The sequence below is a fragment of the Lepisma saccharinum genome, chromosome 15 (genome assembly GCF_977018435.1).
Source record: "Lepisma saccharinum chromosome 15, izLepSacc3.1, whole genome shotgun sequence".
NCBI lineage: Eukaryota > Metazoa > Arthropoda > Insecta > Zygentoma > Lepismatidae > Lepisma > Lepisma saccharinum.
This window is the reverse complement of record NC_139243.1, coordinates 14,746,116-14,760,634: the sequence shown is the minus strand read 5'-3', so window position 1 is coordinate 14,760,634 and position 14,519 is coordinate 14,746,116. Positions and strand designations below refer to the sequence as shown.

At 37.0% G+C, this 14,519-nt stretch overlaps 1 protein-coding gene across 1 annotated transcript in view; it reads left to right on the top strand.

The window, feature by feature from the left end:
• Positions 1 to 11,816, top strand: part of LOC145999127 (uncharacterized) — a 29,739-nt gene extending 17,923 nt beyond the window's left edge. Inside the window, exon 2 of the mRNA XM_083136063.1 lies at positions 7,722 to 11,816. Within this exon, the coding sequence (XP_082992189.1) occupies positions 7,722 to 9,450 (1,729 nt within the window). The 3' untranslated portion in view covers positions 9,451 to 11,816. The remainder of the gene's footprint in view (positions 1 to 7,721) is intronic.
• The last annotated feature ends 2,703 nt before the right edge of the window (positions 11,817 to 14,519 follow it).

Sequence of the window (14,519 nt, the reverse complement as noted above, 5' to 3'; positions counted from 1 at the left end):
GCATCCAGCAGTAGTCCCCATCATATGAGTGTCCCACCTAGCCTGGTATCTTCTTTCCATCTCTTTTATGTCTTGATGGAAGCGTTCTCCTTGCTCCTCGCTCACAGCACCAAGGTTTTCAGCAAAAATTTCCAAGTGAGCATGTAAAAGATGAAGTTTGAGGCTCATGTTACATCCCAACACTTTGAACTTTGCCAGCATATTTTCAACGATGTTTACATAATCTGGATCTTTGTTGTTTCCAAGGAAGTTCTGAACGACACTTTGGAAGGCATTCGAAGCCTCTCTCTCCACATTATTCATTGTAAGTGGGAAGTTGTCATCTGACATGAGTCTTCTTATGTCAGTGCCAACGAAAATGCCTTCCTTTAACTTGGCTTGTGATAGGTTTGGGAACCTCTGTCATAGGTACGTGAAACAGGTCCCAGATTTTGAGTGAATTATCAAACTGTTTCATGATGGTCAGTTTTATATGCAGAGGCTGCAGGAGAACTTTCTTCACATCAACGAGACTTTCATGCAAAATGTTCTTCTCTCCTTGTTGCATGGTATTCCTTGGTGGCCAGTGTTTTTGTTCCCAGTCTTCACTTCGCACTCTACTGTCCCATTCACCTGTAGATGAAGCATGGATACTTGGTGTATCTGCCCTGTTGACCAAGAAACTTGCATAACACTTTCAAACCTCCACAAATCCTCTCATGGTCTCTGTACTTCAATTTTGTTAATAGGAGCTGGAGATTGTTGTATGTTTTTCTAAATTGCACTGAATGCGCAACAGGTATTGACGTGATATTGTTGCCATTGTTTAAAGTAGGCTTGTTTTTGAAGAGTCAATGAAAAATCTCAATTCATCTTTGTTGTACCCTCTTGTGAGAAACAGGAAGAGAATACGCGATCTCTGTTCCTATAAAACGTAACTGATGATCCACCAGCTACTAAATTCTTTTCCTGCAGCCTGGAGCATAACACTTCAGCTTTATGCTTTGATAGACCTAAATTATGAACTAAATCGTTGAGTTTTGACTGAGTAAACAACTGAGGTCCTTCGAATTCAGTGTCACATGAAAAGTCTGTATCATTCTTTCCTGCATCTATGTCTGTGGCGTCACTATCATCAACTTGTAATGTCTTAGTTGGCTCAGGAATGGGGATGCCTGGGCCATGAGAAACAGGGCTTATAGCTGAACAAAGGTTTTCATAGACAATTATTTTTTTATTTTTAGAATTGTGGCCCTTCAAGTCACAGGAACAAAAAAGTAGCAGTCGTCCTTATGTTCCCTCCATAGCTTTGGAATGCTGAATCTTAAATCCTCTACACACACAAGTAGCATACTTTTTGTGGAGCCCATGGTTTGTTTGCATAATCTAACTTAACACCAAAATAAGCATAGTACACCCTTTTTATGAACTCTGTTAGGTTCCTCTGGTGTTTCTTAATTGTAAACTCACCACACATATAACAAAATTAGTTTGGAGAGTTCACACAGCCACGGCTAAACATATTTCACAACAAAGTGTGAGGAAAACTGCACAGTGCACGGACACAATTACAATCTGCCATTTGCAATGAGATAGTTATATACTATATCACCAGGAGTGCTGGTCTATAACAAATGAATTCAGACATGCAAACAAAATTATAACATGTTGGCAACAATATATCGCGTACATAAACTAGATTTGTCTCAGTGTTCATCTAACCCACCCTCGATTTCGCAAGGATTTTTTTTTTCTGATGAAGATTATGTGTTGCTAAGTGTGAAGAAAGAAATTCTGGAGTTCGGAAAGTAATTTTTTAGTTCTACATGCTATGAAACGTTTTTTTTGATATTTACATTCCTTACCTACGTAACGTTCATACAATTTTCCAGGGCTTCCATCATGGCTGTGCATTATGGATTCAAGTCACAGGCGCACGTCTACATATTCTCTTTTTCTTCTTATGATTGACTTGTGGAATGGGATAATTTGCAATATGTTATTGTGATGTATTCGCGGGTCGAATGGGATAATTTGCGATATGTTATTGTGATATATTTGCGGGTTGGACATTTCAGACATTACAATTGATTTGTGATCCTCAGAGTGTGTAAATACGTTATCTTGTGGAACATAGTGCACATTTTTTTGGCAACTGCAGGCCGTAACGGGGAGGGTTGTATTTTCTGAATGACTTGTGGGATGGAATAATTTGCGACTTCTTATTTTTATGATGGAATGCAAGAAGAGGGTAGTATTCTGTGGAAAAGGACAAGAAAGACTATTGACATACGACTTACTTCTCTTTTGGACTTTGAAATTTAACTTCGACCCGCAATTCAGTGACTGGCCTTGGAAGAAAGAGGTAAGTTACCTTCTGAGGTTAAATTTTAGCATTAACTTTTTTGCACCTTCATTTGCCAGTGTGGAAAATGGTGTTGGGGGCAGGTTTTCATCCAGTTTCTAACATGCCTTCTAAAAGAACTCTATAGAGACAGGCGGGTAGCCGGAGCGGAGCTGAGTCATTGCTGCTATAGTGGTTGCAGGTAGCAGGTTAATTACCCCAGGGGCAGAGTCTGGAATCGGCGGGAAATTTTGACATCAATTTTCATGACATTTAGTATGGGTGCTACCAAACTAACATGGCCGCAAGTAAGCTTCCACCTCGTAACTTCAAACGGCTATATCTCAACTATAAACGGCTGTACAGTACTAAATACTTCTTTCCGCCTCCAGAATTTCTTTCTTCACACTTAGCAACACATAATCTTTATGGGAAAAAAAATTCCTTGCGAAATCGAGGGTGGGTTAGATGACCACATGACCACAGAACCCTAGATCTGCCGTATAAAATGAGGTCTGGCACATGGCACCAGTCGGCATGCGACAGGTGCCTCAAATGCATATACTCTTATTCCTTTTTTTGGTCACCTTATCATGCATAGATGTGTGCAGTGCTTACATATATTATACATACGCACTGGACAATTTTTGTTGTGCATGGATTATGACATTGTTGCCAGCCAACAAAATACCACAGAACAATAGGAAAAATCATAAATTTTCAAGTTTCTTATTTTTTTCCCCCCCTATCTTGTGGGTGGGATGGGCTCGAATGTTACATGTGTGGAATTTGTGTTCCATAACCTTTCAAACAACATACCATTCATGGCGTTGTGATAAACGCATGGAGATTTATCTTGGGTCCCCTTATTGTGCCAAGTGTCAAGTGATCATTCTTAGTTTTTTCACAAGCACTTCCAACACTGTGGTTTAGAGTGCTGCATCGAGGCTTTTTTGCTAGATCTTCTAATAGTTCCCACTGATGATGCTAGATGGCTTACGGAATCGACTGTTTCTCTTCTCGAGCGAATAATGCTCGAACAAGCAAGCCATTGGTATACACTCGAAGCCCAATATTTCACTTACATCCGTCATTTGTCATTTGTAATGGTGAACCTTCAAATATGCTTCGTGAAGTGAGAGACGCAGTGAAATTGAAACTAATGTGAACATAGTCATCATCTCCAAGTTAAAGTGTAATTTAGTCTATCTTACCAATACATAGCAATATATGAAAATGAATATATGATCATGGGCTGAAACTACCAACACAAATTTTACACACATATTTGTACAATTATTGTCACATTGAAATGATATTTCATGTTCTATATATTCGAGCATGGGATATTTGATTGAGTTAGAGCGAGCGAAAGTGGACCAATGCAGTACTCTACCATGGTTTCTGCATTGTAGTAACCACACACACACTTTCACTTTGCTTCAATTTCTGGACAAGTTTCACTACTGCACTATGAACAATTGGTTGGCCACCTCTCAGTGTGTCTGTGGTTGAGGTCTGTAACTATCCTTGCATTCTGTCCACCACAATGTAAACTAATGTTAATGTTCTCTACTTTGATCAATGACATCTCGTTTTACTACATAACAAGGGACTAACATTTGTGAATATCATGCAAGTAAGAGTGGCAGTCTTTATTCTTAACAGGAGCCTCCCCGATGGTGCAGTAGTAGCGCTGCTGCCTTGTAATCAAGGGGTCCCGAGTTCGATACCCAGTGGAGGTACAAGTGGTTCAGATTACACTTTAAACTGTAGGTCAAGTCCCGATTAGCCTTACTGTGCATAAAGTGGACTTAAAATGCCAAATCAATCAATCAATCAATTTATTCTTAACATTGAATAACTTGAAAATGTTTCAAGATGTTGTAATATGAATTTCACTATTCTATTAGGCAGAAAATTTCACTTGATTTAACCTGGCACTACTTGTGGTCAGATCTCCCATGCTGTTACTTGTGGGTGAGCGTGGCACTCAACCAAGGTAGTTTCGTATTTGTAATGATTTTGGTTGCTAAATTTGAGTCAGATCAGGAAGTCTATGCAATATATGTATATTTTATTTATGAATAATATATTTTTAATGCTTCACTTACTTTATTTAAGAATGAAATAAAATCAACTGTAACTCATTGCCACATGAAAATACAGTTACTCGCGAGTGAGCTTCATGCTCCTTTCTTTTCTCGTCTCTGACACACACATGAAAAACAAAGATGGCTCAGAGAGCATTATCGATGACTCATATTTCAGGTTGTGGTATTTTATTGCATGGGGATACTCAGAAAGGAAGGTAGACGAGAGTTTAGCTCTCACACTTCCATGAAGCTCGAATTACAAGCATTTCAAACCAAAATTAAGCGCAGCGCTCACCGGTGAGTCACAGCAGGTTAAAGTCTCACTTGCTCCTATTCCAATTTGAATGAAAATTTGAATCAGTATGTTGCATGGGGTGTATAACATGCATCAGGGATGAAGCAATTGGTCTTGAACATACTGCATATGGTTCATTGATGTCTGCAGAAATTATATGGATCGTTCCACACTTTTGAATCACCATGTATTTTGTGTTCAAATTTGGATTTTTTGTAGAGTTACTGTTTGTGTATCAGAATATTGGTTTATATATGTTGAAGAATTCTGTAAGTACAAAATACAAAATATTTCAAACATTTAAATTATTGAGAAATCAGCATTTAATTTTGCTGGTCAATGTGAACTGGCAGAACCTTCAAAATATGTTGTGTTTTTTTTTATTTTTGCACTCTGTGTGTAATAACCTGAATTTTTATAATAAAACACTATATATATATATCTGTATTACAGTAATTTTTTTTTATTATGAATACTTTGGAAGTTTTGTGTTGAAATGCACACCTAAGTATTCATCACAGTGAAAACACTTTTAAAGCACTCATTAAAGGTTCCATATACTTACAAAAGATTTTCGAATATTGTTATATTAGGCATTAGGTGATAGGTACAGCCTTAGAATGCAACAATACATGTTATCTGTGTCTGCTGGACTTCTTGTGTTTTCACCAAGATATGCCACTGTGCCTATCATCTATTCCCTAATATAACAATATTCCAAACTTGTGCCTAATATAACAATATTGCAATTTTTTTGTGACGAGTGTATTACGTGCATATGAGATTTCACATAAATGAAAAGCCTTTTAACACTAGAACCGCTGGCTTTTTTTTTATAGCTAGAATCGCGACAGCGGTCAAATTGGCCACCATGGAAAAGTGGGTTATATTTATAGTTTTGTTTGCTAATATTTTTTTTAATTCTTTCAATACACATCTTTAATTTCACAGAAAAGAATACATGAACCTGTTCTTGTTTTCACAAAATTGAATACAAATAAAAATTAAAATTATTTCAAGCAATAACATAAATTTACTTATTTGGCATCATCTGCAATGCAACTGGTGCAGTATTTTTTAACAATTTTTACACATTTTCCACATACTGCTTTTCACACTGCTCACATAAGTCTCATGTCTTGTTTCTGCATTTGGATGTTTGGCACTGTCGATGCAGTCATTTTCCTGGAGGCTCATAGGACACAATCTGTAGATTGGGCTGTGGGATTCAGTTGCTTCCTTCTCTGAGTTCTCCAGAAAGTTTCATCAGGAACAAGTGACGACCAAATTTTCGCCAGTTGTATTCTTGGACAAAATATATGCATTGAGAGTGGCTAGGTTCAAAGTGTTGTAGAATTCATGAACTGGCCATCTTCGCGATGCTGCTTTTACGGAAAATTTACGAACCATCTGATCAACTACATCTACACCAAACTTTGTGCTGTTGTAAAAGCTGACAGTTTCACCACCACAAATACACATGTTTGAATGCATGGAACTGAGAATTAGAACGTTTCTGTTTCTTTTTCCTTGGTACACAGTGAGTGTGCTGTCAGAGTGTCTACTCAGAAGAACTGTAGAATACTGTTCTAGACGAGATGAATTTACCAGCATTTACCAGAATTTGTCAGCATCTATGTCCTGAATTGAGTCTAAATACTTTGATATATCTTCAGCTGATAGTCCACGTTCAGCCATTTTTAGAGCACAATAATCACTCACGTGTGTGAGAAACAAATATTAAGAAAAGACAAACAAAGACAGTGCTTGCCAAGTTTCGCAACTCCCCATTCGGCTCAAACAAAGAGATTGAACATTCACCTGTAAGCTGCTGCCACCTAGTGATAAATCTAATAAATGACACAACAGGTGGCAGTAGCATGAAGGCGAATTTTGTAATACATCTACCGAAAGGAGGTTTCAATTTTTCTATTTACCTATGGATAAAAAATTGTGGGTAATGCACAGCCCCCATTTTGACCGCCCACGCGTTTGGAAGTATTTCGATGAATAACTACATAATATATATATTTTTTTTTAAATTTTTAAATCAAAAATATATTCTAAATGTAAAAAGAAAAAGAGTCAAGGAATTTCAGATGATTCGAATAGATATTAAAATCTTAACAGCAATTTGAAATTCAACAGCGGTCAAAATGACTGCTTCCACGGTTCTAGTGTTAAATATTTAACTTGAAACATAGATTTTACTCACAAACAAACTTAATATGGATTTGAGAATTCATAACAAAGGATAATTCAAGTGAAAAAAGTTTGACCTAATACAAGAGAAAAGAACAGCATGATACCAAAATGATCAATTTTATCTTCCTGTAGGATTCATGTGTAGTTTCTGTATAGATGTTTTAACAAAATGAATGAATATTGTACTTGAACCTCTGATTTATTGAATACCATAATTAGGACAATGTTGAGATTGCTGGTCACAAGTTGATATGGATGTAATAACTCTTGTTTACCCTGCAACAGACTGAAGAAGAAAAAAATGAGTGAATTTAAAAATGAGAGGGAATGACAACATATTGTCATGCTATTGATATGCACAGAGCTTTATGGCCAACCTAATGAAAATTACAGCAAAAATAAGGATATTTTTTACTAAGCAGTTAGAAAATATTATGTGTTCATTCTTGAAGGAATAATATACATTAAATTAGGCACACACAGGAGATGTATTACGTAGAACTTTAAGTGAGAAATGCAGGCTTGGCTGAATTCCATGGATGCGAAACCAGTCTTGCTCGATAGCTCAGTGGTAGTGCAATGGCATGGAATGCCAGAGACATGGGCTTGAGTCCTGGTCGAGCCTGCATTTTTAACTGAAAGTTCTAGATAACAATATACATGTATTTATCTTATCTTTTCATGAGTGCATCACCATCAACAGTCTATTCTACTCTCCTTTCTTTTCATTGATTTGCACATGTCAGTCATTCTCATTATTTACTCAGAAAGTGAAACTACATTTGTATCATATTTTTTTCAGTTACCTGATCAAGAACTATGTGGAAGAAGAGCTACAAGATGTCCGAAGGTCAGTTCCACATTTGCCACTGTCTCCAGGAAACTTAAGAGAACAAGAGCAGCCAAAAGAAATTACAGAATGTTTCAGTAGAGAAGAGCAATGTGAAGCTGAACCTGCACCAAAAACACTTGCTAGCAAGGCATATGTTCGTGGTTCCAAGCCTAATAACAGGAGAAAGCAATGTATAGCCCCCATTTCCAACAACACTTCCTCTGACAAAGGAGATCTGATAACCCATGAACCACAGATGCTTTTTAACTATTCAGATTCCAAGAAAACTTTTGTCCATGAAGCTGAGTGTAATAAATATATGCATGTTCACACAAAAGAGAAACCTTTTAATTGTTCAATTTGCAATAAAGGTTTTGCCCGTAAAGTTCATCTTAATTCGCACATGAGGGGTCACACTGGAGAGAGGCCTTTCAATTGTTCAATTTGCAACAAGGATTTTGCCCGTAAAGATTATCTTAATGAGCATATGAATGTTCATACAAAAGAGAAGACTTTCAGTTGTTCAATTTGCAACAAAGATTTTGCCCGTAAAGATTATCTTAATAAGCATGTGAGGGGTCACACTGGAGAGAAGCCTTTCAATTGTTCAATTTGCAACAAAGATTTTACACATAAAAGTCATCTTAATGAGCATGTGAGGCGTCACACTGGAGAGATGCCTTTCAATTGTTCAATTTGTCCGTATTTTGTCCGTAAAGATTATCTTAATGAGCATATGAGGGTTCACACTAAAGAGAAGCCTTTTAGTTGTTCAATGTGCAATAAATATTTTCGCCGTAAAAAAGATCTTAGGGTACACATGAATGTTCACTTAAAGGAGAATCCTTACAATTGTTCAGTTTGCAATAAAGGTTTTACCCGTAAAGTTCATCTTAATTCGCACATGAGGGGTCACACTGGAGAGAGGCCTTTCAATTGTTCAATTTGCAACAAGGATTTTGCCCGTAAAGATTATCTTAATGAGCATATGAATGTTCATTCAAAAGAGAAGCCTTTCAGTTGTTCAATTTGCAACAAAGATTTTGCCCGTAAAGATTATCTTAATAAGCATGTGAGGGGTCACACTGGAGAGAAGCCTTTCAATTGTTCAATTTGCAACAAAGATTTTACACATAAAAGTCATCTTAATGAGCATGTGAGGCGTCACACTGGAGAGAAGCCTTTCAATTGTTCAATCTGCAATAAAAATTTTGTCCGTAAAGAGCAACTTAGAGTACATATGACTGTTCACACTAAAGAGAAGCCTTTCAATTGTTCAATTTGCAATAAAGGTTTTGCCCGTAAAGTTCATCTTAATTCGCACATGAGGGGTCACACTGGAGAGAGGCCTTTCAATTGTTCAATTTGCAACAAGGATTTTGCCCGTAAAGATTATCTTAATGAGCATATGAATGTTCATTCAAAAGAGAAGCCTTTCAGTTGTTCAATTTGCAACAAAGATTTTGCCCGTAAAGATTATCTTAATAAGCATGTGAGGGGTCACACTGGAGAGAAGCCTTTCAATTGTTCAATTTGCAACAAAGATTTTACACATAAAAGTCATCTTAAAGAGCATGTGAGGCGTCACACTGGAGAGAAGCCTTTCAATTGTTCAATCTGCAATAAAAATTTTGTCTGTAAAGGGCAACTTAGTGTACATATGACTGTTCACACTAAAGAGAAGCCTTTCAATTATTGAATTTGCAACAAAACTTTTGCCCATAAATATTATCTTAATGAGCATATGAGGGTTCACACTAAAGAGAAGCCATTCAGTTTTTCAATGTGCAATAAATTTTTTATCCATAAAAAAGATCTTAGTGTACACATGAATGTTCACTCAAAGGAGAATCCTTTCAATTGTTCAGTTTGCAATAAAGATTTTGCCCGTAAAGTTCATCTTAATTCGCATGTGAGGGGTCACACTTGAGAGAGGCCTTTCAATTGTTCAATTTGCAACTAAGATTTTGCATGTAAAAATATTCTTAATGAGCATGTGAGGGGTCACACTTTAGAGAAGCCTTTCAGTTGTTCAATTTGCAGTAAGTTTTTACCCGTAAGGTTTATCTTACTGAGGATGTAAGGGTTCATTCAAATGTTCAATTTGCAATAAATGTTTTGCCCACAAAAGGAATCTTAGTGTACATATAAATCTTCACTCAAATGAGAAGCCTTTTATTTGTTCAATTTACAACTAAGGTTTTGCTCCTAAGGGCCAACTTTATGCACAAGTGAGCATTCACAGTAAGGAGAAGCTTTTCCATAGTTGAATTTGCTGAGGTGTTTTGTCTGGAGGTGTACACTTAATGTACACATGGAGCTTGACAGTCAAGAGTAATATTTTAAATGTTCAATTTGCAACAAAGGTTTTGGAAATGAAAGATGTGTTAATTCACATATGTGCATTCATGCTAAAGAGAAGCCTTTTAATTGTTCAATTTGTAACAAATGTTTTGGCTGGAAAAATAACTTTAATAGACATATAAGGATGTTTCATATCAAAGGAAAACTGAATTTGTGACAAAAGTTTCTTATAATTATAAGTTCAGAGTACATATGGGGACACACACATAAAACACAAATCTATTAAGTGTTTTATTTGAATGAAATATTTTATCTGCAAGAACAAAGTTATTATGCTGTGAGGAGATTACACTCCAAATGGAAGTCGTTAAGGAAGTATTGCAAACAGTGATCTGTATTGAATGTTTAGAAATCATACCATCCGTGTTTCTAAATTGATTTCTAAATAGAAATCTCTTACCTCTGTGCACATCTCATTTTCTTTAGGACCTTGACATCTGCGTTACCAGAATCAATTGTCTGCACATCATGAGGAATGTCTGTATATCCAGCAGGGATCTCAACCATGCTTTCAAACATGCCACCAGTAGTTGAAGGACAATACCGATATATGAGTTTTAACAGACAAACCATTTCTTATGCCTATTCCTTATCCAAGATACAGGACAGAGAAGGAAGCTGTCATAGCAGCACTTTCACCTGTACATTGTGATCATTGTGGAGAGGGATTTTATTGGTCCGAGCTGTGCACATTGTCACCAATGTACACATGATCATATTTCAGCAGATTACATAATACAACATGTTAAAATTATATTTTAAAACCACTGATGCAGCTCGTAAAAAGATCTGGCTCTCACATGCTGCTGATGCACTGAGAAAAATTAATATTGTAACATTTAATGTGAACTTAAAATTGATGAATTTAATTTTCATGTTTAATTTTTTTTCCAGATGTGCTTCTAAATATCAACAATATCAGCATTCCTACAGAACTTTTTTTCACAAGCATTGCCAAAACATGGTTGCTGCTTCATAGTGACCATGCACACTTTCCCTTTGCATCAATTTCTGGACTAGTTTCACCACTGCACTATGAACAATTGACCTCTCAGTGTGTCAGCAGTTGAGGAGATCTGCAACTTTCCTTGCACTCTGTCCACCACATGTAAGCTAGTATCGATGTACTCTTTGATCAATGGCATCTTGGTTCACTGCATAACAACGAACAGACATTGATGAATAGCATGCACGTAACAATGGCATTCTTTATCCCTAACATTGAGTAAATTGAAAATGCTTAAAGACATTGTTAAATGGATTTCACCATTCTCTTTGCCAGAATATTTCACATGATTTTGATGTGTCACTTCCCCCTATCCCTATTTGAAGAAGTTAAGTTGAATTCATGATGTTGGATTGGGTTTGTAACATACCTCTGGGATGAAGCAATTGGTCTTCCAGTTACTTCATATGGTTCCATTTATGTACAGTGTTATCTGATGTACTTATATGGGTGGTTCCACACTTTTGAATCACACTGAAATTGTAATGAAATTTGGGTTTGTTTTAGAGTTACTCCGAGTGAATGAGAATGAATATATTGTTTTATGCATGTTGAAGAATTCTATAAGTTATAACATGTAATATATTTTAAAAATTTCCATTCTTGAGAAATCAGCATATAATTTCACTGGTTCATGTGAACTGGCAGAACCTGAAAATTATATGTTTTGTTTTGTATTTTGCACTCTGTATGTTATATCCTGTCTTTTTGTAATAAAACGCTACATATGACTGTGTTATTTATTTTATTGTGAATACTTCAACAGATTGGTGTTGAAAGACAGTTTTAAGTATTGATCACAATGAAGAACCTTTTAAATCCCAACGTTAAAGAAAGTTCCATATATTATGTGCATATTAGGTTTCACTTCAAAGATAATACTTTTAATTGTTCAATTTTGAACATTCATTTTACCCATGAAGATACTTAATATACATGCGAGACCTCATAAAGGTCCCGGGTTCGATCCCCGGCCGGTTCAAATCCGGGAACTTTTCTAAGGATGGAAGCGGCCCTGGTTCCCACCCAGCATCGAATAACATGGTACCTGGGGGAAACCCTGGGGGGTAAAGGTGGTCAGGGACGTGATGCTGATCACATCACCCCTACCCACGACCGGATCAAGAAAGTGTGGGGCGTTACCCCCACACCCCCTATACGCCTTCATGGCGTGGTGCTATGCACAGGGGAGCGCTTTACCTTTTTTAATTTTACATCCGAGACCTCATAGCAAAGGAAATTCAAATGGAAAAAATGTGACCTGCACACAAAGAAAGGGAATCATGATACTAAAATTATCAATTTGATCTTCCTATAGCATTCATGTGTAGTTTCTGTAAACAAGTTTCAACAAAATGAATGAATACTTTACTTGAACCTCAGATTTATTGAATATCATAATTAGGACAAAGTTGAGACTCCTTCCAATAATGTTATAGTCCCCTCCTTTTGATGATGATGGTACAATACTGTAACAATTATACACGTTCAGAACATTTATACATACTGAAATATATGTTTTCTGCAGCAACTATACTAAATCAGGATGGCTAATTATGCGTGAATTCTATGTAAAAAATTGCAACTATTGTAAATCCAAATGAATTCATCCATTTACAAATGCCCCAAGGTAAGTTTTTTACAGTTTGAGTTTTATTTTTATCGAGGAAGGAAGGAAATGAAAGCTGCATCAAAAATATAACAAAATTCTCTCTGAATATGTGTACTCTGTTAGTTCCCTTTGCAGAACAATCTATCTGAAGACTGATTATTGCAAGATAAGTCACTTAACACCCTCAGTACAAGGCCACTGCGGCATGGAATTTGAAATTGGCGATGACCAATCGTTATCTGGCCAAGGGGGAACCACATTGACGCCACCCACACGGTCGGCGGCCATCTTGATGTCCGCCATCTTGAATTCAACTTCAGAATTTTAAATGGGAAGGGGGTCATGCGACATATCAAAATGGGCTAGAATTTCACGAGAAATGCAATGGTGAAGGTTTTTTCGACGTATCTTTAACCAGTAAAAAGTTATGACTGAATTCTTGTACCAATTTGCTCCTTTTCGAGGTGTTAGAAAAATGCCTTAAAATTTGTTTAGCGCTTCGGTAATGCATCGAGATCAAAGTGACGTCTATGGAGAGACGTTCGCATGCCATTGCACATTATTTTAATCGGATACATCCATGAAGAGCTGTGCATTATGAATGGTTGTCGCGAACAATTTACAGTGTGACGCTTCCATTGAATTAAAAGTCCTTCACAGTGACAAGGCTAATGTTTATGTTCATAAGGAAGTTCATAAACAGAATATTCGATGATTTTTATCTGATAACCCATTTTCGACAGATCAAAGCTGAATGGTTAGTGTTGGTAAGTTAATGGTGTGGCGTGCCGTGTGGAACACGATTGGTTAGTAAATTTTCCATCATCGGAACCTTAAATGCTTAGGGCTACTTGGATTTGTTAAATAAACAGTTTTTTTCATCGTTGCTTATAGAAGAAGGTACTTTTTACAGAGTTTTTTCAATAGGGAAGAACACCAGAACACTTGGGAACGTTATGAACCAGTTTTTGTCCAAAGTTAGTTATCAGATGACAAGGGTCACATATTCTGTTTATAAACTTCCTTATGAACATAAACATTAGCCTTGTCACTGTGAAGGACTTTTAATTCAATGGAAGCGTCACACTGTAAATTGTTCGCGACAACCATTCATAATGGACAGCTCTTCATGGATGTATCCGATTAAAATAATGTGCAATGGCATGCGAACGTCTCTCCATAGACGTCACTTTGATCTCGATGCATTATCGAAGCGCTAAGGCATTTTTCTAACACCTCGAAAAGGAGCAAATTGGTACAAGAATTCAGTCATAACTTTTTACTGGTTAAAGATACGTCGAAAAAACCTTCACCATTGCATTTCTCGTGAAATTCTAGCCCATTTTGATATGTCGCACGACCCCCTTCCCATTTAAAATTCTGAAGTTGAATTCAAGATGGCGGACATCAAGATGGCCGCCGACCGTGTGGGTGGCATCAATGTGGTTCCCCCTTGGCCTGATAACGATTGGTCATCACCATTTCCATGTTGCGCGCTGCAGTGGCCTTGTACTGAGGGTGTTAAGTGACTTATTGAGCCACGCTGCACAACCCTGCCCGAAAATGTATCTCTTCGCCTCAGTGAAGTTTAGACAGCCACAGAACACATAACTTTAACGAAGTGCCCTGAGTTGTGAGCAATAAAAATTAATTAGAACGAGATACTTTTCTCCTCGAAGTAATCTCTCAAACAAGGCGTTATTGTGTTTTTGTGCTACGTGATTATCACCCTTCACGCCCTTCAGAGTATGTGATTCTCACCACTTCAGTGTAAACATGACCCAGT